At 38.7% G+C, this 26104-nt stretch overlaps 1 protein-coding gene across 1 annotated transcript; it reads right to left on the bottom strand.

Moving 5' to 3' along the window:
* Positions 1-1374: 1374 nt before the first annotated feature.
* On the bottom strand, positions 1375-16331 carry LOC134646984 (low affinity immunoglobulin gamma Fc region receptor II-like). The gene is made up of 7 exons (XM_065470024.1): positions 16304-16331; positions 14470-14559; positions 12847-13110; positions 12522-12767; positions 12262-12435; positions 1472-1581; positions 1375-1380 (listed from the first exon to the last, which is right to left on the bottom strand). The coding sequence occupies exons 1-7, from the start codon at positions 16329-16331 to the stop codon at positions 1375-1377; spliced, it is 918 nt and encodes a 305-aa protein (XP_065326096.1).
* Between the last annotated feature and the right edge of the window lie 9773 nt (positions 16332-26104).

Raw genomic sequence — 26104 nt, 5'->3', positions numbered from 1 at the left:
TCGAAACAATAAGTTCTGTTTCAATGCCTCTCTCTGTCTCTCGCAAGCAAAGTTGAGCCAGACAACAAAGTAAAGCTATTTTTCAGCTATGAGCCCGACACGGAACCTGACGTATTAGCCAGAGGTCCCTTTATTATCGTTCAGAGCCGCCGACCTTAAGTAATAGTAATAAATCACACACAGCAATAGTACATTCATATTGTTACAAAATATATTTTGGGGCATGTATTCTGTAATCTGTAGTGGAATACATTTTAAAAGTAACACTGGTAGTTAAATTGTAAGGTTTTAAAAACTGAGCTTTAAAATGAATAGTAATTAGAAAAGCTTGGAAAGTGAACACTGACTTTTTTTAGGGAATTGTTCAGATTAAATAGAACAAAATATAAAACATTATAACAAGTTAAAAACACAACCGCCTTAATAAATGCAGAGTAGTTTGGACCTGGAAGCACATTTCATCAGGCCATCACTTAAAGATAGGATATCACACCTGCTGTGAATGTTTTAATGTACAGTTATTATTATTATTATCACTCGTCACATTGTCACGATCCTGGGTCTTATGACCCAGTGTGACCCAGACATCCTGTTTATGACAGTTAAAATAAATAACATTCATATAAGAAACAAAACTGTCTTATGTAAACTGTATGTGGCGTTAAATAGGAGTTGATATAGACTTTTTTTTAGTGCTCCAATAAATTCTTTAAAATAAATTCAACATTTTTTGTCATAAATTCCTTTTAGAATGTTTATATACTGTAATGTTTCAAACAAGTGAATGCAGGTATTTTGGTATAAGGAGAAAAAGGTTTTCTCTTTGTACTTGTGGCTGATGTTTTAATAAATTACGTTTTAAAACCCTTACATGTAATCAAATTACCCACATGGTTTCAGTCTGTCACTGTGTGTTCATATGCTAAAGATAATTATTACTGACCTGAGAGCAGTAGGATGAGCAGTAAACAGGTTTCTTCCATTCTTTGTGTCTGTATAATAGATAGTCATTGTGATTACTGTGCCATATTTATTATATAAGATTTTTATCATTTAAAATTTCTTATCTCCATTCTAATAGCTGCTTGGTATATATTTAATATGTATGTGCAAATTATCATATGCAATAGTTGTTATGTGAAGGCTGTGTGCAGGCAGGAGTGGTAGTAGGAGAACCCAAAGTGCAGACACTCGATGGCAAAACGTGAACTCAAAACAGCTTTAATGCTAAACTTGCAAATAAACTTGCTCAGACAGACTACACAGCAAGAAGAGGGTAGATCGTGACCATGAAAAACTGAAACACAGGGCTTAAATACACAGAGGGAGCAATCAGGGAATGAGCAACAGAAGGGAAACACAGCTGGGGGCAAATCAGGCCTAACGAAACAGGGGAAGCAAAACCAGACACATTAACATAAGACACGCACCTCCAGAGTAAAACAGGAAACATAACACAGACTTAACTTACAGACACAGACTCATAGGCAGGCACTGCAACAGGGGGGACAGAGATGTGGGACCAGGGCAGACACAGACACTGACTGGACACGGGGATATAGCCGACAGGGGAGACAGCAACTAAGGATTACACAGAGACATAAACCAAAAGACAGAACTCTAACAAAGAACCCAAAGACTAGAAATGATAAATAACATAATAAACTCAAAACTCTGGGTCAACAACCCAGGCATCCTAACAATAGTTTTTCAATGTTTACATATATATCTATTGTGTCTTAAAAAATGTTTAAATAATCATTTATAAGTTTTATCATTAATAAAGTAATAATGTATAACTTACCTGGTTTATTTTTTCAATATGTTGACTGTTCTTTCAGAGAAGAAGACAAATATGTTTTAAATTGTTTTAAATTCTTCTTTATAATTTATTATCAAACATTTAGAATTTTAAATTAGTTTTGAGTGGTACCATGGACCTGCGTCTCTCTGGCTCAGACACAGAGTGCTGCCGCACCCAGACAGTAAACACTTTTATTACATGTCATGAAAACAGAATGTTAATGTGATTGGTCAAAAAGCTCAAAAGCTCATGTTTCATCTCCTGCACCTTTCAGACATCTCCCTATAAGGAGACATTGCTTCTAGCATCACCATGGCAACCATCTCTTGTCAGGCCTGTAAAGCGAGCGGTGGCCATTCCCTAATTAACTGATTGATTGCTCTGTTTTTTTCTCTCAGAGAGTCAGCCATACTTCTGGTGCCATCTCTAGTCTAGTCTCTGTCTATTTATGTCCTATAAAAGAATAAATTCTAACATGCCTGAAGCTGACTTTAAACAAGGTTTTTATTTAATCTTCTAACAGATTTTACTGTCAAATAAGGACACCAAAACAGAGTGAATATCCTCTCGAAAATCGAGACATGTGAATTTAATGATAGTTCAAATTCCAGATTGTAGTTAAGGAAACACTGTAACTTTCATCTAGTATTACAAGTATTATACTTGTATTGTATGTTCTGAACTTTGATCAAAGGCAAAATCAGTTTAATGATTAATCACCTTACCTTCTGTAATTTAAGATTAAGATCTCTTATTCGAGAGCTCCCAAAATTAAATGTAGTGGCAGTTTTCTGTCATGTAACCATACCTATGCTACTTTAAACCCATAAATTCTGTAAGTGACGTTTCTTGATGCTTAAAGAAGCATAAGCAAGGTGACATAAAGGTGAATCTACTTCACCAACATTTAAATCATTAGGGATATTAAGCTGTTAAAGTAGCTTTTTAAAAAAAGGCAAATAAGGTTAGATGTGGTTCTAGGAACAAACAACATGGTTAGCAGGAAGAAGTCGGGAAGGATTATAGAGTGTGTACTTATAAATTGTCTTCATGATTCAGGGAATTGAAGTTTTTATTAGCAAGCAATTTGTTTTTACAAACTACTTTCTGTTGTCTGGTAAAGAAATATCATTATTAAAGCAGAGGGACTGATTGAATGGAATTAGATATTGTACAAGTATTGTCTAAATTTTAGGAATACTACTGTGTCAACATTGTGGAAAAAACACAATGTGCAAAGCACAATAGCGATTGACAGACCACGTGACTTCCGTGCATTGCTTTGTGGGTACCCGTGGCAACAAAATCAAAACACTGCATCAAGCGCTAGTATTTCCAGCACCGGTAATCATTAATTCTGCAGTTTTAATCCCTACTTGCATTTTATTTGCCCCAAAAACAGTTCTGTACAAAACAACGGAGAACACGGCAGGTCCGTGCAAAGACAGACTTGACAAAAAGGCAAAAAAATGGACGAGGAAAAAAATCAAAGGAGTGAAAGGGTTAGACCCATACAAGCATACAGAGTTAAGTAAGGACGTTAGCGTGCTGCCTGACTTTCATGACGCACATATTTATTATTATATGGTCCTAAGTTTTAGTGCAGACGCTTACAAAATGTTTAGGAACTTCAGATCCCTCCAACAAGCCCAGGTCCAGTTTACTTTGGTGATTTGGACTATTCCATTTCACAGCTGTTATTGTCTCTACTGTACAGGCAAACACATCTATTTGTCGTTTCAGGTTGTAGTATTACACAACATTTTCAGATCTAATAGAAATAAAATTAGTGTTTCGTAATTCATTCAATTCATTGTCTTTATTTATAACTGGCATTATTGTTTCATTCTATTATAGAATCTTACAGGAAAGACGCAAAATTGTATTCCATCATGCTTTATTAGCTGCTTCGGTGAAAAACAAATCTACAATGCAACAACAAAAACAACAACATTGCAAAACAACATACTGGAAAACAGTTATTCATCACTTGATTGCTTCAATACAACCCTTGGGCATATATATGCGGGACGTTTCGTGGCTGTTTTGATGTCGCTCTCTCTCTTAACCAATCAAATCTTGCTGTGGTAGCAGCTTTAAACTCGGTATGACCCAGGTTGATAGAGGGTGCCCAGTTTGGATCGCATTCCAGCATTTTGTAGGCTGGTTTTCCTACAAAACACAACAAACATTAGCCCACAAAGCCACAGTGAACAAACCAGCATAGCGCAACAAATTCAATTCAAATCAATATAAAACTTATTTGTAACCTACATCAACAACTATGTTATGATTAATTACGTAATTACAACTACAACAGAAGACTTACATTTGTGGAAATGCTTGGAGCACACTAACATGTGAGCTGGAGTGTTTTGAAACGTTATATTTGGTCTTTGAATGGCTGCAATTCAGGCCATCCGTTGGCTTTTTGTTACTTCGGAAACATGGCTTGAACAATTTCTCTTCCACAATGTAATCCGAAAAAAAAAAACGATCTCTTTACCTGTTGGCTTCCCGTGGCTGCCATGCTACCGGCTATTGCAGTTAATAATACAACAGCTTCTTGCCATTTTTTGTGTTTCTTTTTATCGCTGTGTGACTGTGCCACTTGTTCCCAGAATCCTTTGCAGTTTTACCCCTGAATGACGCCACATTTGCAATCTCTATTAGAAGTGTTTCTTCTGACAAAGACTTGAAATTTTAAAGACCAGCTAAGTGAATAAGGATCTGTGTCCACACTTTGGAGCTTTTGTCCTCATTGTCTGTCCAAAATTCTCAACGAAGCCCAGTGATCGTAATGGTTAACACTCTGAAGTGTAACCTGTCGCTGGTGTTAGACAGGTGTTCACCTTTTTTAAATCATCTATAACTCCTGTAATGAATGAACTATTTGATCAACAGGAAGAATTCCAACGCATCCTGAAAGCAGTGACTACGCACTTTTGTACTGTAGTCACATGAAAACAAAGGTTGATTGAGAGAAGAGAGAATCGGCAAGTGTGATGCAGCTCTGCAGAGAACTGATTTTTCATTCAACTTTCAGGATCTTTTTTATTGTTTTGCCTTTGCTGTATTATTTTCTGTGTTATTTCATGATATTTGGATGTTGACCTGGGATAAACACAATGATAATTGTGATTGTAATATAACTGACATAAGGAGGATTGTTGCTTTCAGAAACTGTTGGAATTTTTCAATTGGCTTGATGGCTCAAGATTTTGCAGTAGTCTGACCCAAAATCCGAAGTTGAATGGCCTAATATCCATAGTTCAAAATCACCCCCAGTGTACAACTTTTTCTCTGCTGTGGTCAAGATGCTCTCAGCTGTTTTTCGTTGGTAGGGGAGAACATTTTGTTTCACTTTTCTTTAACATATCATTTCAAGAACCTTTGTTTACCATGTCTTTGAGGACTGGGCAAGTGGCAAAGGGCAATCTGCTATGACCCTCTAAAAAGGTGATAAGGGATTGTAAAATTTTTCCGTAGGAAAGATCAAATGTGTAAGCAACAGCTATGTAATATGTAACCCAGGACTATACTGGGATCTTCAGAGAGACTGCTGTCAGTGCTGCGATGGCTTCTCTCTCACTCAAGCTTGGGTTTATTAAAAGATGTTGGCTACTGCTCATTATCTCTGCAGGCTTTATTAATTACATTTCCATAACAATGTGGTAATGTGGTATTGTGGGCAGGATGGTCCATGTGGTCACTTAAAAACAGCTCCTCAGTACCTCAGTCCTGCTGGCTGTCGAATTGAGAAAATGGAGAAGGTGCAGGATTGTGGATTTAGCGACCACTGACACCATCTAAAGCACCCCTTGTTTAACTTCCTATTGTTATTTTATCAAGTTATTTTCATATACTTTTAATGATTGTAGTAGAGTGTGTAGTAGAATAGATGGCAGACATTTTGTGTCATAAGCCACTGCCTCTGTTAAGAGATGGTTGTTCACAGTGGACATAGGCTGTGTCCCAATTCATCAACCGCACGCTTCTTAGTAGTGATGTGACGTTCTGTATCGAGGCTTCAAAGCTTGTGTCGAGTAATTGAGGGGGCGTTTCTGCGATGCGCGTATCGAGGCATGCTTCATTTATAGGAGGAGCTGAAAATGATGACGTCCGAAGCCTCGCTGCCCGGCTAAACCACGTGACTGGTTCAGGAAGTGGTTCGAACTTTGCCGCGAGCTATGACAGCGATATAAACCCCTCAGACTTCATTCAAAATTTGGGTGTTTGATGGAGAGTTACAGTTAGTGAGAGTTTGGAGGTTGGAGTGAGGAGAGAAAGTCAGGAGAGGATGGAGCCAGCTAAGAAGAGGAGGATGTCCTTCCCTGTGTGGGAACATTTTGATCTTATTCCTCCCAACAGAGTATGTAAATTTCTACAGAAGATGTATTTTCATAATACTGATGGTGCAATACAATTTATGTTAAGCTGTCTTTACTTTTGTACAAGGTGAAGTGTTTGCTATGTGCCAGGGAGCTGGGATATAACAACAACACCTCATCCATGCTCAGGCACTACAGAGCTTTGCATGAGAATAAGGGGAACACCGATTGTGGAGCAAGACCAGGTGAGCCATCAAATGCCATATAGCATGCAGTAATCTTACTAAATGATATAACAATATTATACAACTGTAATAAGTGATGTGTGTGATATTTATATTTGTGCTTTGTTTTTATTGTCTTTCCTCAGGAGAACAATCTCAAATAGATGAAGACCTGGTTAGCATGGTGATTGAGGACTCCCAGCCATTTAGCATTGTGGAGGACAAAAGAATTAAAAGATATGTTAAATCATTAAATCCTAGATATGTTCTCCCCACTAAAAAGGTCATAAAAGCAGTGACAATCTAGTTTTTACAGAATAAAATGTGAACAGGCAGGACTGAGGCTCAAAGCCTCAGTGTGTAGCTGTCCATACCTCAACGTTACAAAAGCACAACCACTTTCCATACCCCAACCACACCTCACCTCACAGTAAATGATCATTTCCATTTTAAGCATTTCCAAATAATCATTTTCCATACTGCCAGTATAAATATACACAGTATACTGCCATCACTACAATATACATGTTTTACACACTCCTTTTGTTGTTGACATTTACAGGCTGTGTGCAAAATACCACACTCTTCAAATTCATGCCAACTAATATTTTTACGTCCAGTAGATGTCCTACTAGAGCAAATGAAGCTTCACGAAGCTTTGCGTTGGGGTGAACCAATTGGATGAAAAGCTTCAGTGCTTCATGAAGCTTCATCTGCCCATCACTACTTCTTAGTGCAACAGACTTTGCATTTTTGGAAATTTATATTTACCCACAACTTATAGGGCGATCGTGGCTCAAGAGTTGGGAGTTCCTCTTGTAATCGGAAGGTTGCCGGTTCGAGCCCCGGCTCGGACAGTCTCGGTCGTTGTGTCCTTGGGCAAGACACTTCACCTACCGCCTACTGGTGATGGCCAGAGGAAGGAATTGTGGAAGTATGGAAGTGTGGTTGTCACAATTGAGAGTAATTCTTCAGATTAGCAATAGGTGGATCTCAGCTTCCCAATTTCAATTAAAATCAAAAACACAAAAAATCACAGGAGAGGAGCAAAGTTCTATGCCAGCTGTTTTATTGAACAGTGCAGCTCAGCAAAACAGAAGGAAAAGCAAAGCTCCCGTAGGGTGTTCACCGTAAGCGCATGCAGGTTGGGACCAACCCCAACAGACAGACAGCAGGAAAAAGCCCCGAGGTCTTTCCCAGGCCCCCTTTTAAAGGTACCAGTAGTCCCACCTCCTGCTGCTGAGTAACTTTCCCACGTGCCCAGGAACAGCAGGTGCAGGGTCAAGTACAGGCCAGGGTTGAGCCAGGGCTCTGGCTGAGGGCCCTGCCCAAAAGGACACCCTTAGGTTAACCCTTTGCTTTGCCTTTAGACAATAGGTCACAACATGGTCAAAGGTCACACATTAGTACAGTAAACAGCATAGTTTTTGTGATAATCTTATGATAGTCATATGAATAATACTTGACCTAACTGCATCAAATATATGAGTTAAATGCTTTACATAAAAATAAACACTCCAGTGTAGGTTTATAGAGTGTGCGTGTACATGACAGTGATTTCATTATGTTGTTTTCAGTATCTCTGTTACCATGTAAGAGATATGTAGCATTTATTGTGTGTGTGTGTGTGTGTGTCACCGCGTGCCTAAGTTGTTTGAAGACGTTTCACCTCTCATCCGAGAAGCTTCTTCAGTTCCAGGGTCAAATGGTGACGAGTCCCAGTGGGGGGGAAACTCCCACACCCTGTTTCTGTGACTGATGCCTTTATACACCATGCAAATATCAATCAGCCACTATATTAGGAACACTTTACTGGTATTGGGTTGCACCCAACTCAGCACCTTTTCAGCTGGTCAGAGAGATCAGAACTAACGGAGAAAAACAAAGAAAATGAAGCACTGAACCAGAGAACTGCTAAAAGACACATAGACACAACCTAGTTCAACTTCATCAAAGTTGCTAAGCTAAATCAAAGCTATCAGCAAAGCCTCAGTACTGATGAAAACATAAATGGGCTCCTGAAAGACAAAAAAACAAAACAAAACAAAACATCCACTGCAGCTGACACAGTACTGCACATTTACAAATGAGAGAGACCGGGTTGGTCTGCTCTCCAGCGATAGTGAATGAATGACTGAATAACCCAAATAGAAAAGACCTTTATTATCATTGTACATGTACGAAAAAATTCTAGGTGTTCCACAGCAACTGATGAATAAAATAACATATTAAACAGAAAGAATAAATACAATTATGAAATCAGGAGGAATATATATACAAATATATACACAAATAAGAGAAAGGCATACATTAGAGAACAAAATAGTTGCAAAGTGCTTGAAAGCATTGCAAAGAAAAGGCTTGATCTGAATAGAGTCTGTGTGTTTTGCCTGAGTGATGAGGGTTAGTCAGGCCGTGGCTCAGATGGATGAGGTAGGTGGGTGAGCAGGGACAGATAGTGTTTAATAACAGTCCGAATGACTCAGGAGAAGAAGCCGCGGGAGACGCAGGTGACTACGACATGTGTCCATCATTTATTGTGAGAGGGGAGTGGACCTGTCTGTGTCTCCTGAAGTCCATTATGAGGTCTTTTGTTTTGATGTTCAGCTTGAGGTTATATAGTGAGCACCAGCAGAACAACTTATCTATATCCAACCTGTACACTGTCTCAACCACAGTGGTGTCATTGACATACTTGACGATGGGCCAATAGGACAGAGGTGTGTATCAGTTATAAACACTGTTCAAATTTTCCATCACTGCTATTTCTGAAACCCACAGAACCGCACGACAGGAACAACATGTGACAGCAAAGTTTATTAATGCTGCAGAGAAAGCAGGACAACGCTGTAGAATCAACTGCACGGTGCCACACAAAGAGCAAAGCTACAGAGGACATTCAAAACAATGCATTACATTTATATTTTAGTTACTTTTAGTTACACTGTATACAGACAGTATATGTGTGAGCTCAGTTTGAAGTTAAACTGATCGGCTCTAAATTTGGGAGGAATTTAAAGAAGTTTCAGTATTAAGTATGAAGTAAGTATGACGTAAATGTGAAGGATTAAATAATAAATAAAAAGTGTAAAGTATTATATTGCACAGCACCTGCACCTGCCAATATTTTTGACATGAAAGTGATTTCAATTCGCTCTCTATCACACACCCAACTATAAGGTCAAGTTTAACCTATTAACAGCCAAAACAGCCGCACAAAAAATGTTAACTACAAAATGCGAAATAAACTTACTAAAATCAATTACTTAGAGAGGACAAATCTCCCTATGTTCATACAGTTTACAAGATGGATGACAGCTTACAGGTGGAGGATGCTGCTGATGTGATTTCATCTTTATAAAAGTGATTTTTACAATTGACGTGCTAAGTTTGTCAGATCTGTCACATGCTGTTGTATAGTTTATCATATTCAGCTATTTATAAAAAGAAACAGAGGCAAAGGAAAACAACTTAATAATCTGCATGCTCACTTCTATTAAACAAAAGAGACAAACCCTACATCACATTAAAAAGATAAGAGCCTCATTTTTGCAGAGGATACATGAACCATCAGGCAGAGCTGTTATGATGTCACATCAGGAGTTTAAAATATGTCTGTGTGGAAAAAAAAACTTAGAGAAATTGCTTTGTAAAAAAAAAAGAAGCTCTTCTATGAAAATAGTAGTAGTTGTCTCATGGACAGACAAAAGACTGTTGTGGACATGTTCCCCTCATGAATACAAGGAACAGTAATGTAATGTACAGTAGGATAAAATCAGATATAAGTCATAAGCTCTAGTTTTACTTTCATTCTTGGGCAAATTCTGCTGATCCTATACTTTTGTACTTTTGTACTTTGAACATTTTAAATTCAGACCATACCAGTGAAAGGGTTTGGACACATTTCTCATGAGATCATTTCAATAAAAATAATGATGACACAAATGTACAATATACATCTCTTTTCTTCTGTCCTGCACAGTAAACATAAAGTCAGATCTCAGAATTCTTGATGACAATAAAGCATTACTGTAGTATGTAACAGTTATAATTCATATAATGACACCAGTGATATTTTGAAATAAGAATTATTCTGCTTTTAGTAAATAAAGAGCAGCTGTACCTCAGGGCCTGTTTGTTCAGACAGCTGTTTGTCCATAAATGATTTCTTCAGTTCTCAGGGCTGAGTGGACGGGAACAGGATCACTCTCTGTACAATAAAACACACACAGAGGACATGACATGCTACAAGTTATAAAAGTGGTAATATTAAAAAGGATTTGTGTTAAAAAAAAAAAAAGACAGCAATTTAGTACTGCTTTCTATTTAGCACAATGAAAATATTTCCTAAAAATTGAATCAGTTCTTTTTTGTGGGGATAAGACTCACTTGTTATATTTGTTTGCTGATGTTAAACAATATAAGAAGAAAAAAACATTTTATCAGAAGGTACAAAACAGACCCACACTTTGTCACACTGTATATACTGTGCATTATGGTCAGCACAGTGAGGAGAGATCCTTGTCTGTCATCATTTTTCAGCTCAGTGGAAACAGCAGGAGGAGCTGTTGTGGTTTTAGGACAGTTTGAGATGATTCGGTGCAGTTCATTTAAATTTTACTTCAAGTATGATTTTTGTATTGGTCTTTCAGGTGGAATTCCAATAAGATTTATTCATGTTTGTGGCTGTAATGTGACAAAATGTGGAAAAGTTCAAGGAGGCCGAATACTTTTGCAAGCCACTGTATGTGAGGAGAACTGAACTAAGTGTGATTCTGTTTGCACACTAACAGTCCTGCAGCACAACCTGAGCAGCTGAAGTATTTTTATCTGACAGAGGAAACATGACGACCACAGAGCTGTTAGTTTCTGTTAACAGACTAACCACAGGCTGAAAAACACATGCAAAGAACAGCATTCATTAACGGTCACCTACATACTCAGAACATACAACTCTGTTCTGTCGGCCAAAAGCAGCCTAACACAACTCTTCTCTCTCCTGTCTCCCAACTTTCAGCTTTCTCAGGATCTCTGCTCTCTGTTGGCCTCTTCTTCTCTCCTGGCTTTAGGTGGCACAAAAATTCCAGAGAGCACAAGTACTGGAAGACAGGACTACAAGGTCATCCTTTACCAGGTTTAAAAATATTCCAGACTTTAATGTTGAAATGAAAATCTATAATCAAAATCCAGTTAGAGCAGGAGAGTGATTACTATGAAAAAAACACTGAATGTCAACTGGGAAAAAGTTTTGAATGTTATTTTATTAAAGATTGAAACAGGTCTGCTACTATATATATATGACGTTTCCATTGTTTCTTATACTGAAACAATAAGAAACATTTAAAATAAAATGTGCATGAATTGTGTTGAAGTTGCCAAATTCCAGATGGTCAGAGATTATCAGTAGATAATCTATTATTCCTGAGTAAATACATCTATGGCATTGTTTTAAGAAATCCTGCATGACCTCTTTGACTTTTTGCATTAAAAAGACTTTCAGAGAACTTTACATCTGAATCTGAGGTCAAGGTCACCAATGTTTGAATTTGTTTGAGACTTTTTGTACATATCGAAATATTGTATTCATAAAGTTGTGTGACATATTAGTTTAAGCCCAGTGAGTTCACAGTGTTCCTTTAACCAACGTTTATAGTTCCTCTGAATATTAACATGAACCCCCAACACACAGTGTATTAAAAACTACCTTTGCTTCCTCTGATTGGCTGTTGTTGATGACTTGCGATTTTCTGTGACTGTGCGTGATGTCATCTCTAACGTCTCCTCCATCAACTGAAATGAGCCAGAATGAACAGCAAACTAATTTATTGTTTCATACTGTGAGAAACATATTAGTGAATATCACATCAAAATAATTTACTGTAAAAAACAGTCTGAGTCTCACCTTCAGTTTTCCTGTGAACACGTGTCCTCCCTAACAGAACCAGTAACACCAGTAAGAACCCACAGATCGATTTAAGAAATGACAACACAGAGAGAGCAGTGGAGGACAGTGATGGAGGAGAAGTGGATGAAGCCAGAGTTGTGGATGTAGGTGGAGGTGTGGTGGTGTGTTTGTCTAAAATAAAACAAACACAGTCATTAAGTTGTCGTCACATTGTGAATGTTGAAAGCTGCAGAAACACAGACAGGTGAGTGTGTCACCTGTGACAGTGATCCAGCTGGATGGAGACTCTCCATGACCGCTGATGTCACACTTGTAGAGGCCTTCATCAGACCTGGAAACATGCTGGATGGTCATGTGACCTGTAGGCTGCTTCCTGATGAGGGAGCCATCTTTATAGAAAGCAGCTGGGAGGTTGGAGGGAGTGGTCTTTGTTTTACAGAGCAGAGTGACGTCATCTCCCTCCATCACAGGGAGGACAGGACTCTGCAGGATCACTGATCCACCTCAACACAGAGACAAACTACAGCATTTCATCCATTTACACACAGCTTCATCAACACTAACTCCACACACTCAGCTTACCAGTGACTGTCAGGTTAACCATGTTACTGATGGGACCCTCTCTGGACTCACACCAGTAAACTCCACTGTCCAATGGGTCCATGTAGCTAATGCTACATGAAGAACCAGACCATCTTCCCCACCCATCTCCACACTGAGTCCTCTGTTGTTTGCTTGTCTTTCTCCTCAGAGTCCATCCAGCAGAGCTGTCGTCCTCCTCACAGCTCAGAGACACAAAGTCTCCTTTAAAGAACTGAGAGCTGCTGGGACTCACAGTCAGACGAGCTGTGAGGGTTAAAATGAAAAACTGATGATCTGTTACACTTTCCATTGTGAAACATGAACCCAATCAGGTTATATCAGTGAACATTTATCAGGTTTAAACTGTGACAGAAGAAGGTTACTGACCTTGGTTTGTTGTGCAGCTCAGCAGTGAGATCAGAACTAAAGAGGAAATGTTGGTTTGAGTTTTCATAAACACATCAATTCTTCATCAGTCAGTCATATTTTCTTCTGTACTGCTGTGTCCAATAAGGAGAAGAGACTCTGTGGTGTCAGTGTTGATTAAAATGTTCCTCTAAAGTCTGCTTTGTGCTTCATGTCAAAATGTGAAACTTGTGATTTGTGAAATGTGATGACTGCAGTCAGACATGAATCACGTCCACAGACATAAACACAAACACTGATAGAAATAAACTCTACATAAAACATGTTTATTTTCAAGATGATATCATAGATTTAACTTAAATTATTTTTATAACACTGTGTCAGAGATCAGTGACTGTAGTTCTACATTTACCTTTGTGTAGAAACAATAGTGTAAACTACAGTTTGGTATTGCTTATTATTTTTATTTTTGTGAATAAATAACTTTTATTGTTATCTTTTATTTTATTTTACCATTTATATTCATATCTTTCTTATTTATTTTCATACTGCAGACTTTTTGTATGTATCGTCTAAAGGACAGCACAGGTGATATGTATGTCCACTGCACAGTTCTGTTTTCAAAATTACTAAATTAAGTTTTTCATAGCCTGTTTGTTTGTGTTAAGCCTGCAAACTTCCTCCTCACAGCCGATTTGGTCTTCTTTGTGTTTTAAACTTGCTTTCTATTCTGTTTCATTTTTGTCGTTTATGTCATTTTATTTCATCTGTATTCAATCAGCAACCAAAAAGACAACAAATAAACTTTAAGTAAATTAAAGAGGTCTTTACTTACTGAGCAGACTTTGCAGAGATGTTTCCTTCATCGTTCCTCTCTATGATGTGACCTTTGTTCTTTTTTTCAGTTACAGAAAATTAGTCCCCGCCCCCTTTTTCTAATTATGTCCGTTTTTTCTTCCCTGTTTTCTGTACCTCCTCTGAAAAAGAAAGAAAATAAGTGATATAACGCAATTGTACTTCAAAAATGTCCTTATAGCAAACATGTTTTCATGACAGACAGCCACATTTTAAAATTATCCGCCCTCTAGCGGTCATGCACGAAATGACGTGTGAATAACCTGTTCGGTTTTCTTAATGAGATGTCGAAGAAATACGGAAATCTGGATTGTCTAAGACCTCTGTTTTTGTTTTTTTTCTTATTTTCTTAAATTTATGTTTACCCCTCTCTATCTCACCTACACTCATACAAAAACATACTGTAAGCTGCTTGGGGACAGCTTTGACTGCACATCAGCTCCTGCATCTCAGCCTCATCTGCATCTTTGCAAAGGCCCCTGTGCAAAGACCCTGAACAAGAGACAGCAGGAGGGTTTGCTCACAAATTTTGAGATTATGTCCTCTCATTTTTATTGCTGCAATGCAGTAATTGTAAGTGAATTTGTCTTTATAGATATACAGTCATGAGTAAAGTTTCTTATGCAAGAAAGGCATGTAAAGAGATTTAGTTATGAGGTTCAGTGAATCATCACACATGCTTTTGGGTGATCTGCAGCAATGAGTTGAAGCTCAAAAACATCATCAGTTCAACAAGGATGAGATGCACCACTTTATTTGTTTACGTGTCTTTTTCACCTTTCCACAGGAGTATGATCTCAAATCAAAGGTAGTTGTAATGACAGCCTTTGATTTGCTGTGACTGATTTACATGCATTACACTGAGTCTGATTTCAGATCAGGTGGAGAGGTGAGAACAAAAACAGAGCAGCAACAACAAAATGCATTTTCAGGTTAGGGTGACGTTTACTGCGACTCTGATATCTGTATTTATAATCGTTAAGTCTAGTTATGTAAGTGTGTACTTTTCAAATGTTCAAAAAATCTGGAAAAGGGTGAAGGGTCTTCATCAGAGCTGTGATAGCACACAGACACAACAGTGTGTTCATGATGTTCAGAGCTGGGATCAGAGATGCTCATTTTGTACACATGTGGTCTGTGTTTAACACGCTTAAAGGATCAACAGGTCAGTGACCACTGCTGGGTTTCCAGACACAGAATGATTATATTTGTGTGTTGTACTCTTTCTTTGTGGAGTGTTCTCAGTCTGTGAAGGTCAGTGTCTATCAAAATTGATCCAAGAAGCAACATGGATGAACAGCCCTGTCATACACCATGCATAAATCAAGCAGCCACGAAATTAGGCCTCAGCACCTTGATCTGTTCCTTCATCTGTGAAGGAGTGACAGTTTTGGTTTTCCATACGCTCAGTATTATAGGAAAACTTTATTTGCTCCATAGGAGAAAAATAAAGTTAAAAGACACGTAAATAAAATCTGCATTTTATTTACGTGTCTTTTTTTTTTTTTTTTTTTAAAAAAGAAGAGTAGAAATACTCAGTTACACAAACAGTCTGAAAGGCTGATGATAGATGTTGATGTCAGAGTTTGTTTTTCTGTATTTACTTTTTAATATAATAAAATTGTTCAGAGCTTTCTGAACTTTGGGCTAAAGTTAAGTTTAAAAATAATACAAACTTACAAAGAGTAACTTTGAAACAAAGGATAAATCAGGACATTAGAGTTTATCTGTGTTCACAGCTGATATGTGTGAGATTGTGTAACGTGGTTGGACTAGTGGAGTACTTCAGTGAAGAGTAGGTGACCACTGGCCCTGATGGAAACTCTGAACACACACACACACACACATCCCATCTTAATAGAAGTTTATAATTTATATTAGGTTGTTCAAGCATGTTTCTATTTTATAAACTCAAATATATATTCAACTGTTTGTTATAAAACTGAATATATAATTGAAATAAATGGAGACTTAAGAGAAGGAATTAACAACACACACTACATACTGATCTAAACTATCCAAATGTTACTCGAGTGTTTTATTTTTATCCCAATCAAATACAATTTATTGTTTGTAGATAAAAAATAAATAAATAGGTCTCTGATACAATAAAACACAACAAATGTTTTAAAACTTGCCTTTTATCGCTTTCAGAGAAATAGAATTTCTGTACTTCTATTTAAAATTTCCAACCTCCATGATTTTGTCACGTCTCTGCTTGTGTGTGAACACCCACCCATGTCTGCCTCTGGCTGGTTTACCATGAGTACTTTGCAGTTCCTCAACCAATCAGCTGCACTCGTGCAATTGTTTATGTCCTGTCAGCTGCCCAAAGCAAGCACGCATGAGTTTTCTCTTTCATGCCTGCTTTTCTTAACCCTGAGTACGGCAGGTTGAGCAGCAGGGACAGAAGCTAGAACTCTCATGAATATTTAAATATTAAGTTACTATTTTTTAAACAAAATTCAATGATAATAATTAAAATTGAGCTGTTTGTGTGTTTGTGTCACTTCCTGTGCCGCTAAGGACTGTTTCCAGCTTCCTGGTCTGTGGTCGTCTGTGGATGCAGTTATGCTGAAGCTCAGAGAGATACTTGCTTTCACTGCAGCTGAAACACCCAAGGTGGACGAAGACCTCCTCGTCAGACCAGCAGCCCAGTAAAATACCTGCAGAATGTCAGGCATTTATATCGGCTCATTTTGTATTTCATCACAGAAATAAACAGAGTAGCATAAATGCATGCTGTCACTGATGATTTCAGTTGTAATGACTAATAATGTGTTCATTGAAACAGGGAGTCATGGAGGGCTTAGTGATTGGCATAAGTATGAGTTATATGCCTGAATTAAGAGGTTAATATAATTAATGCGATATGTCCTCTCATTCTCAAGATAACCTCTATCCTCTATTAGTCCCACACATGGGAAATTTTTTGGGCACGGCAGAGAAAGAAAAACACAAAAGAATACGATACAATAGAACAACATACTATAAAACAAGAATAACATACTGTAGAAAATTGAATAATATGCTCTGTTATAGTAGGAAAAAACTGAACATCAGGGAGACTGGTCAAAGCCTGCCATGGTGTTTAAAGTGTGGGTCTGTCTATACGTGTGTGGTCATCTGCAGATATAATGTTGTAGAGTCTGACAGCATTTGAAAGGAAAGACCTGCGAAATATCTCCATCCCACATCACAGATGCTGCTGAAGGAGGAATTTTAGTCAACATAATTTGAAGTGGCAAACCTTTTTTCCTTTGAGTGAAACTGTGAACTGAATGAACTGTATACTTTCTACAGTGGCCCCCGCACTGTGGACAGGATTTATATAAAACAATCTAAGAGGAAGTTGTCATTAAGTCACAGAAGAAGACACAAAGAGCAGGCATATCACGCAGGGAGTAGTTAACCCTGAGAGGAGATGCTGTGAAGGTCAAAGGTCAGATGAAAACCAAGCTCCTCTGCTGCCACCTGCTGACTCTTATCTTTCTGCAGCAGATGCTTTTATACACCCTGGTGCTACATATGACATATTTAACAGACAAACATAGGACTATGTAAAGTGCAATTTGCAAAATCTGCAAAAAAACAATACTAGACAATGTAACACTAGACAGAACAGGATGATACAGACACAAGACAGTGCAATGAAATATCAGGACATTTCTTATACTTCACTTCTCTGGGTACAGGTGTGGAGACCTATCTCCCCCCACCACATTAACTGCTGGTGGCTGATGCCCGCAGCCATCGGTGCATTGGTAATTCCCGATGTCCCTGGATCAGCACTCAGGTATGTACTTGCTTAATCTGGGTGATTGCTTGGTGGGTCCTGACCCCTGTGGCTCAGTCAAGCCCCTTCCATTGGAAGGGGGCCCTCAGGCCTCGAGTCCCGGGGCTCGGTCTGCTCCGGCACAGCTGGCTGCCGGCAGACCCTGTGGTCAAGTTGCCGCATCCTCCCTGTAGCTTCTGCTTCGTAGCTGCTGGGTGACCCCACGTCTGGGGCTCTCCACAGCTCTTTCCAGGAGGGTGGCACGGCCGCCCCTCCGGTCATCCTCCTTGGGCTCTCATGCTTTGGCGGGCCTCAGGATGTCTGGAGCCTGGATCTCCCTCATGCTTACTTCATGTGATTCAGTATTTATTATTTACTGTTACCTGTTACCTTCCTAACTACTCTTTTCTTATTATTATTCTTCCCCGTCCCCGAATCCTGTCAGTTCTGATTGTAATAGCTTAAAATAAAAACAAATAATAAAGACCAAAAAAACTATGACAGTCATGTGGACCAGTATAGCAAAAGGTCCACTTGGAAACTAGATCTGTTGGGCATTTTTCTTGGCCTTAGGGCCTAAGGGCAATATTCTGATTGCTACAGTGCAGGACAATGCAAAAAAAAAAAGAAAAGAAAAAGAAAAAAGTGTAAATAAATAGAGATGAAAATGAGTAAGAGCAGAAAAAATAATAACATTGGATTTGAATAAAATGTTTAATTTATGGCAACTTTGTCTATCAGAGTTGCTAAGCTAAATCAAAAGCATCAGCAAAGCCTCTGTGCTGATGGAAAGGAAACATTAAAGAACAGCTGGGAGTAAAACCATCCACTGCAGCTGGCACAGTACTGCACACCTACCAAAGAGAGAGACTTGGCATGTCTGCATCCACTTTTGAATGACTGCAGTTCATGGACCTGGTTTTCCTGAGACAGGAGGATCTGATGATGGCCTCCATGATCGGCAGAAGGCAGTCAGTGATTTTTGGGCAGTATTAATTACCCTATGTGCAGCCTTCCTGTATTCAGCTGTGGTCGCTGCTCACCAAACCCAGGCAGTAAGAGAACACACTCTCCACATGTTACTCTTCCTCAGTATATGGGGGGGAGTGCACCCGCTGCTGGGCTTTTTTTTTATCAGGGTGATGGTGCTGCAGGTCCACATGAGATGAGTGGCGCTGTGGTTGCCCAGAAACCTGAAGGAGGAGACACATTTAAACTGTTCACCATTTATAATGAGGGGAGTGGACCAATCTGTGTCTCCTGAAGACCATTATGAGATGTTTTGTTTTAAGATTGTTCAGCGTCACATTATTTTTTGACCACCAGTGGGACAAATTCTGAACTTCTGCCTGGTATAAGAGGATGTGTGTGATTATAGTGTTGAATGCTGAGCTGTAGTCCACCGAGAGCATCTTCATATAACTTCTCCTGTTCTCTAGATAGCTCAGCGCTCTGTAAAGGGTGATGGTGACAGCATCCTGCATGGACCGATTTCCTCTATAAGATAACTTGGCCGTCGAGAGAGGGAGGTAGCCTCTGATGTGCTCAGACAGTATCTACTCAGAACACTCCATGACTACAGACGTGAGGACTATAGGTCTGTAGTTATTGAAGCAATATGACAGTGAAGGAAATGTGTTGTTTTATTCATTAAAACACTGCAAATGAAAGCTGTTTTTAATACAGCAAGCATTCAGTGTCTGGAGAGCTATAGAGGACACAGATTGATTTTTTTATTATTATTTAATTTTTCTTAAGGCGAACCACAAAACCCTGAGCATCCATCCCCAATCATGTCTGGTTTCAGATGCTGTGCAGGTTGTGTGTTGTCTAAAACGGGATTGTAGAGTGTGAATATCAGGAGTCTACAAACATATAAAGACTTAAATTGGACACATTTATGTATCATTGTCAACTTACAGTTGTTTCACTTTCACAGGGTTTGCTGGAGCATTTCAGTGTCAGAAGGTGGCAGCACAAGATCCTAGTTTCATCTTGGGTAGTTAGAAGAGCATTTCTAGACACAAAGCTTGCAAAAACACACTCAGACATACACAACAGATGTATGATTCCAAATGTATAATAAATATTCCAAATTAACACCTAAACTATCACCTGAGCTTAGATAACCTCTGTAACTAGATGCCAAACTGTGTTGTTTTAGTTACTAGTGGTCACTTTTGGTATTACATCAAATGAAATCCCCTGCAGCACTGACCTCAGATGAGAACAGGAAGGCTGCATGTTGGAAGTGATGTTTTTATATTGTCATTTATGCTTAGAAATATATATTCATTTGTATGCTGATAAAAATCATATCCTTATTAGGTCTGATAAGATTCTGTGTGCACTTGTGTACCATGAGATGAGAGGAAGCAGCCTCGACATTATAATTCTATTATAGCAACCAGACTGTCCTGTTTTCTTAAAGGTTCGAGAGGTCACACCTATAAATATGCATTTGAGACATGAGCTTTTGCAAGTTCATGTTTTTATATTTTAGCAAGACGTTTACTTCTGCTTTTCTGCATACAGTTTAAGTTCATTGAAAGGTTGTATGTCTATGTATATTATGGCTGGACACACACACAGAATACAGACACTGATGTTGTTCAGATATGCCTGCTTAAGAATGTAGCGTGTATTTGTAATTGCATATTCATGAATGATTGCTTGCTGACAATAAAAAGTGCTGTAGCGAAGGAATCAGTCGAAGTTGGTTGAGTTCAGGTGAAGGAATCTTTTCCTCAACGTTGACTGACTTCCCTCGCGAGCCACAAAGACAAAGAGCTCTGTCTTATCTTGTCGTGCAGTTTGTTGGTCTCGTGTTCCAGCGGGGTTTGTGCCTAGACAAACCCAACACTGCACACAGGGTAATTAATACTGCCCGCCTCCAGATTTAAGTGGTTTAATGTTGGGTATAATGCCTTCCAAAATTATGCATTTACATTAGAGCAATATAGTAGTGCTACACACTACTGTAGTAAATTCAGTAATAATGTTACAATTGCGGTGCTACTTTTGCTACTTGTATTACAAAGGCTCTTCAATTATCTGCGCAATGAATGAATTAAAAATCTATCCAATGTGTTTTTCTTAATGCTACAATCAGCTGATGCCAGTTCGTGTACAGGGAGGAGGTGAGGTCTACAACTTTCGATGAGTGGAGATATTACTTATCTTTCTGTAGCACGAGAGGCTGAGAGTGTGATGGGAAAGTGTAAACTGCTTCAAGGAGAGAAAAAATCATGACTTGTGACTTTGACTCTGTGCAAACATCTGCACAAAAGCATGTTAACACAAAGCTAGCCAGGGAGTAAATTCTTTCAGATTTAATTCGCTTGAATTAAAACTCTTCAAACAAACACACACATGCACTTTGTTCTTTTCAACCACTGAATGATGTTCATTCTGTCTTTAGTCTGTGGTTGAGGTTAAGCCGCTTGCCTGTTCTTTGTTTTCTGCTCTGAGTAGAGGTGTGTATCAGTTAGAAACACTGTTCAAAATTTCCATCACTGCTCTTTCTGAAACCCACAGAACCACACGACAGGAACAACATGTGACAGCAAAGTTTATTGATGCTGCAGAGGAAGCAGGACAACGCTGTAGAATCAACTGCACGGTGCCACACAAAGAGCAAAGTCACAGAGGACATTCAAAACAATACTTTACATTTATATTTTAGTTACTTTTAGTAACTAAACATGTCTGTTGGGCTGACCGCATCTGTTCAAAGATGGTTGTTCATCTCAGACTACCTTTGAACAGAGGCAGTGGTTTACGACACCAACTGCTGTCTATAATCCAGTTTTGAGATCCTTCCCAGGAATGTGATTAGGTAGAGGACCAATAAGGGGTCCATTGTCCTCTTGGTGGTCACTCCCACAGGGTTTAAATCTGGGACTCTCCACCATTTGACCTTAGAACTGAAGAAGCTTCTCGGATGAGAGGCGAAACATCTCCAAGCAACTTAAAGAAGTCCAGATGCTTTTCTTTACAAGCTCTTTAGACAACGATGACCTGGATGACTGAGAACCTTCACAGACGTGTCTGATAGGCCGTGTGGACCAGTTAGAGACCAGCAGCTGGGCGTTGTTGGACTGGTGGACTACATCAGTAAAGAGTAGAGTGGCTCTGGTTTAAAGTCTGAACACAAACACACACAGTTCAACATGAGAAGAATAAGCAACTCTAAAACCCTCTGTTGTGTTTATGTGAAGTAAACTGACAGAATGGGGAGAGGATTTAAAGCACATTGGTAATAAATTTACATTTGATGTTGAGGGTTCAGACAGTGAGACAGACATTGTCTCTGAAGGATCAAACTGGTTACAGGAGAAACTAACTCAAGATAAAGCTTCATTTATGCGAGTTCAATTTAAATTAAGCTGAAACTTTTGGGGAATTTGAAGAAGTTTTAGTATTAACTATGAAGTAAATGATGCAAATGTTTGTTTGTTTTTTGTTTTACACAGTTAACATGAAGCCTGATTGCAAAATTCTTTATAACAGTAAAGCATTAATGCAGTATGTAACAGTTATAATTCATAACATCATATCAGTGATTTGACATTTTTAAGGGATCATCTTGTTCACCTTGGATTTCTTTAAAGGTGCTTTTCTACTTTCGGTTTCCTCTCACTGAGCTGTTGATGATTTACTTCAAACTGTTATTTACTAGCATAGTGAGCTAGGACCTGATTCAGTGTGGAGACGAAAGCTTGCTGCAGTTCTCTAAAGACTTCAGATATTTATTTACTGTTTTTACTAAATGTGGGGAAAAAAAGAATTATTCTGCTTTTAATGAATAAAGAGCAGCTGTACCTGTTTGGTCAGACAGCTGTTTGTCCATAAAAGATGTCTTCGGTTCTCAGGGCTGAGTGGACAACAGCTGGATCACTCTCTGTACAATAAAACACACACAGATGACATCACTGCAAGTGCTACAAGTTATAAAAGTGGTGGTATTAAAATGGATTTGTGTTTTTAAAAGAAAACAAACTTATTTTTCAACAACGTTTGATTCTGATTGTACAGTAACAGTCCTGCAGTACAACCTGAGGAGATGAAGTATTTTTATCTTACAGAGGAAACATGACGACCACAGAGCTGTTAGTTTCTGTTAACGGACTAACCACAGGCTGAAAAACACACAGCCCAACATGCAGAGAAAAACATTCATTCAGCATTCAGGAATCATATTTGACCTCTTTGAGTTTTTTGCATTAAAAAGATTTTCAGAAAGCTTCACATCTGAATCATTGGTCAAAGTCACCAATGTTTGAACTTGTATGAGATATTGTACATAATGAGTTATTGTATTCATAAAGTTGTGTGACTCATGCACAGCAACGTGACTAGAAAACACCAAACAAGAGGTAAAATCTAAAAATAAAAACTGACGTCACTTTAAGAAATGTACAAACTGAAAAACCTCCAAAGTGGAAAGAATTAAAAAATAAACCAGTGTAGACAACATGAAGTAAGATGATCTGTGGTAATATGGCTGATAATCTCACGGTTTGTGGAGACAGACCGTGCGGAGGTGTGTGTGTGGTGGACCCAGGTGCGAATGCAAGTGAGGAGACGGGAGTGAACTTAAGCAAAAAGCCTTTTATTGTGGCTGAAGAACACGAATAAAACAAACAAGAACGAGGGCAGCATAAGAGCAATAACTAAACAGAAACCTAAACTGGGAACAAACTAACTATGACAGAGACCGTGACTATGATGAGGAAAACAGACGACCTGACAATGACACAGAGAAAACAGAGGACTTAAATAAACGGGAGGTGATTATGGGAAGAGGAAACACACGAGGGCAACAGCTGACATGCATGAACCTAAAGACAGGACAGGGGAGAGTAAAACTAAGCACATGAACACAGAACACGAGACCTTTTTTCAAAATAAAACAGGAAACACACCAAATGAACTTTACTCACGCAAACTAAACACTAACTGGGGGAGACAGAGCATAGGAACGTAAAACGTGGAACAGGGGAGTACAAAGGACACAAAACACATAATCATAAAAAGAACCCCAAAATAAACGAGACCACAGAATAATGATAAACTTAAACATAAACACGGAGTCCAAAGACTCTGGACCATGACAGATAAAATTTAAACTTAGAATTCATTCATGTTACTCCCTATCTCTTTAGTATGGTGTTCGTGCCATTTAGAGGCCGTTGCCCCTTTAGGCAGTATATACCATCAAAACCTGCAAAATATGGTATAAGGATATGTACACTTGATTAGAACTGATTTTATTTTTTTTATAACATTTTATTGACAAAACGCTGTTTTGTCATTTTAACTTATTTTATGTATTTTATGACTACTGTTCCATTTATTAATTGTATTTTTGTAAGGTGACCTTGGGTTTCTGAAAGGCGCCCTCAAATAAAATGTATTATTATTATTATTATTATTAAAAATGAGAAGCACATTAATTCATAAATGTGATCGAACAAAGGTAAAAGGAAAAAATTAACCATGTTTGCTGTTCACATGGCTCGTAATTGGGATAAAGTAAACATCTGTTGAGTAATTTAACATAAAATTGTTTGATAGTGTTAATTGGAAAGCCAAAACTCTAGCGGGTCCACCAGACCCATGAACACTGGCTGAGTAACAAAAATACGAACACCATACAAGGGTTAAATGTGACTCATCCATTTATATTTAGATTGAGAGTCATAGTAATAACAGTAATAATGCGTTTATTTATTCATTTCTTTTCTTATCTAATGTCAAGTATGGAAGAAAGATTTTGGGGATGAAGCTAAATGTGGACAATACATATTATACAAGGAATATTTAAGGAGTTTTAATTGTGTTTAACACATTAGTTTAAGCTCAGTGAGTTCTTAGAGATCCTTTAACTGAGTTTTATATTTTCTTTCAATATCAACATGAACACTGGAAACACAGCATATTAAACACTACCTCTGCTTCTTCTGATTGGCTGTTGTTGATGACTTGAGATTTTCTGTCACTGTACGTGATGGCATCTCCAATGAACAGAGAAATAATTTACTTAGAGAAACATATTAGTGAATATAACATCAAAATAATTTACTGTGAGAAACAAAGTCTGAGTCTCACCTTCAGTTTTCCTGTGAACACATGGTCTCCCTAACAGAACCAGTAACACCAGTAAGAACCCACAGATTGATTTAAGAAATGACAACACAGAGAGAGCAGTGGAGGACAGTGATGGAGGAGAAGTGGATGTAGGTGGAGGTGTGGATGTAGGTGGAGGTGTGGTGGTGTGTTTGTCTAAAATAAAGCAAACACAGTCATTAAGTTGTCGTCACATTGTGAATGTTGAAAGCTGCAGAAACACAGACAGGTGAGTGTGTCACCTGTGACAGTGATCCGGCTGGATGGAGACTCTCCATGACCGCTGATGTCACACTTGTAGAGGCCTTCATCAGACCTGGAAACATGCTGGATGGTCATGTGACCTGTAGGCTGCTTCCTGATGAGGGAGCCATCTTTATAGAAAGCAGCTGGGAGGTTGGAGGGAGTGGTCTTTGTTTTACAGAGCAGAGTGACGTCATCTCCCTCCATCACAGGGAGGACAGGACTCTGCAGGATCACTGATCCACCTCAACACAGAGACAAACTACAGCATTTCATCCATTTACACACAGCTTCATCAACACTAACTCCACACACTCAGCTTACCAGTGACTGTCACGTTAACCATGTTACTGATGGGACCCTCTCTGGACTCACACCAGTAAACTCCACTGTCCCATGGGAAAACAGTGATGTTACAGGAAGAACCAGACCATCTCCCCCACCCATCTCCACACTGAGTGATCTTATTTTTGGTCCTCAGAGTCCATCCAGCAGAGCTGTCGTCCTCCTCATAGCTCAGAGACACAAAGTCTTCTTCAAAGAACTGAGAGCTGCTGGGACTCACAGTCAGACGAGCTGTGAGGGTTGAAATGAAAAATCTATGATTTCTTGTGTACTTTTTCCTTAATCCTTCATTTCATCGGTTTTATATGTGAGCTTAATTCTGAAACATGAACCCAATCAGGTCATATCAGTGAGCATTTATCAGGTTTAAACTGTGACAGAAGAAGGTTACTGACCTTGGTTTGTTGTGCAGCTCAGCAGTGAGATCAGAACTAAAGAGAAATGACACTCAGATTGATTTGAAGTGAACATAAAGAACAACTCTACACAAACAGTGTTGTTAGACTCTGGGAGAAAACCTACACAGACAACACTCACTGCACC

Source organism: Pelmatolapia mariae, linkage group LG3_W (assembly GCF_036321145.2).
Source record: "Pelmatolapia mariae isolate MD_Pm_ZW linkage group LG3_W, Pm_UMD_F_2, whole genome shotgun sequence".
Classification (NCBI taxonomy): Eukaryota; Metazoa; Chordata; class Actinopteri; order Cichliformes; family Cichlidae; genus Pelmatolapia; species Pelmatolapia mariae.
This window is presented reverse-complemented; position numbering and strand designations above follow the sequence as displayed.

Coding starts and splice junctions, on each gene's coding strand:
- LOC134646984 (XM_065470024.1), bottom strand. CDS start 16,331: ATGGTAAACCAGCCAGAGGCAGACATGG. Junction 14,560..16,303: donor CCAGCCAGAGGCAGACATGG/GTGGGTGTTCAC, acceptor TCTCTTGTTCAG/GGTCTTTGCACAGGGGCCTT. Junction 12,768..12,846: donor GGTTAACCTGACAGTCACTG/GTAAGCTGAGTG, acceptor CTCTGTGTTGAG/GTGGATCAGTGATCCTGCAG.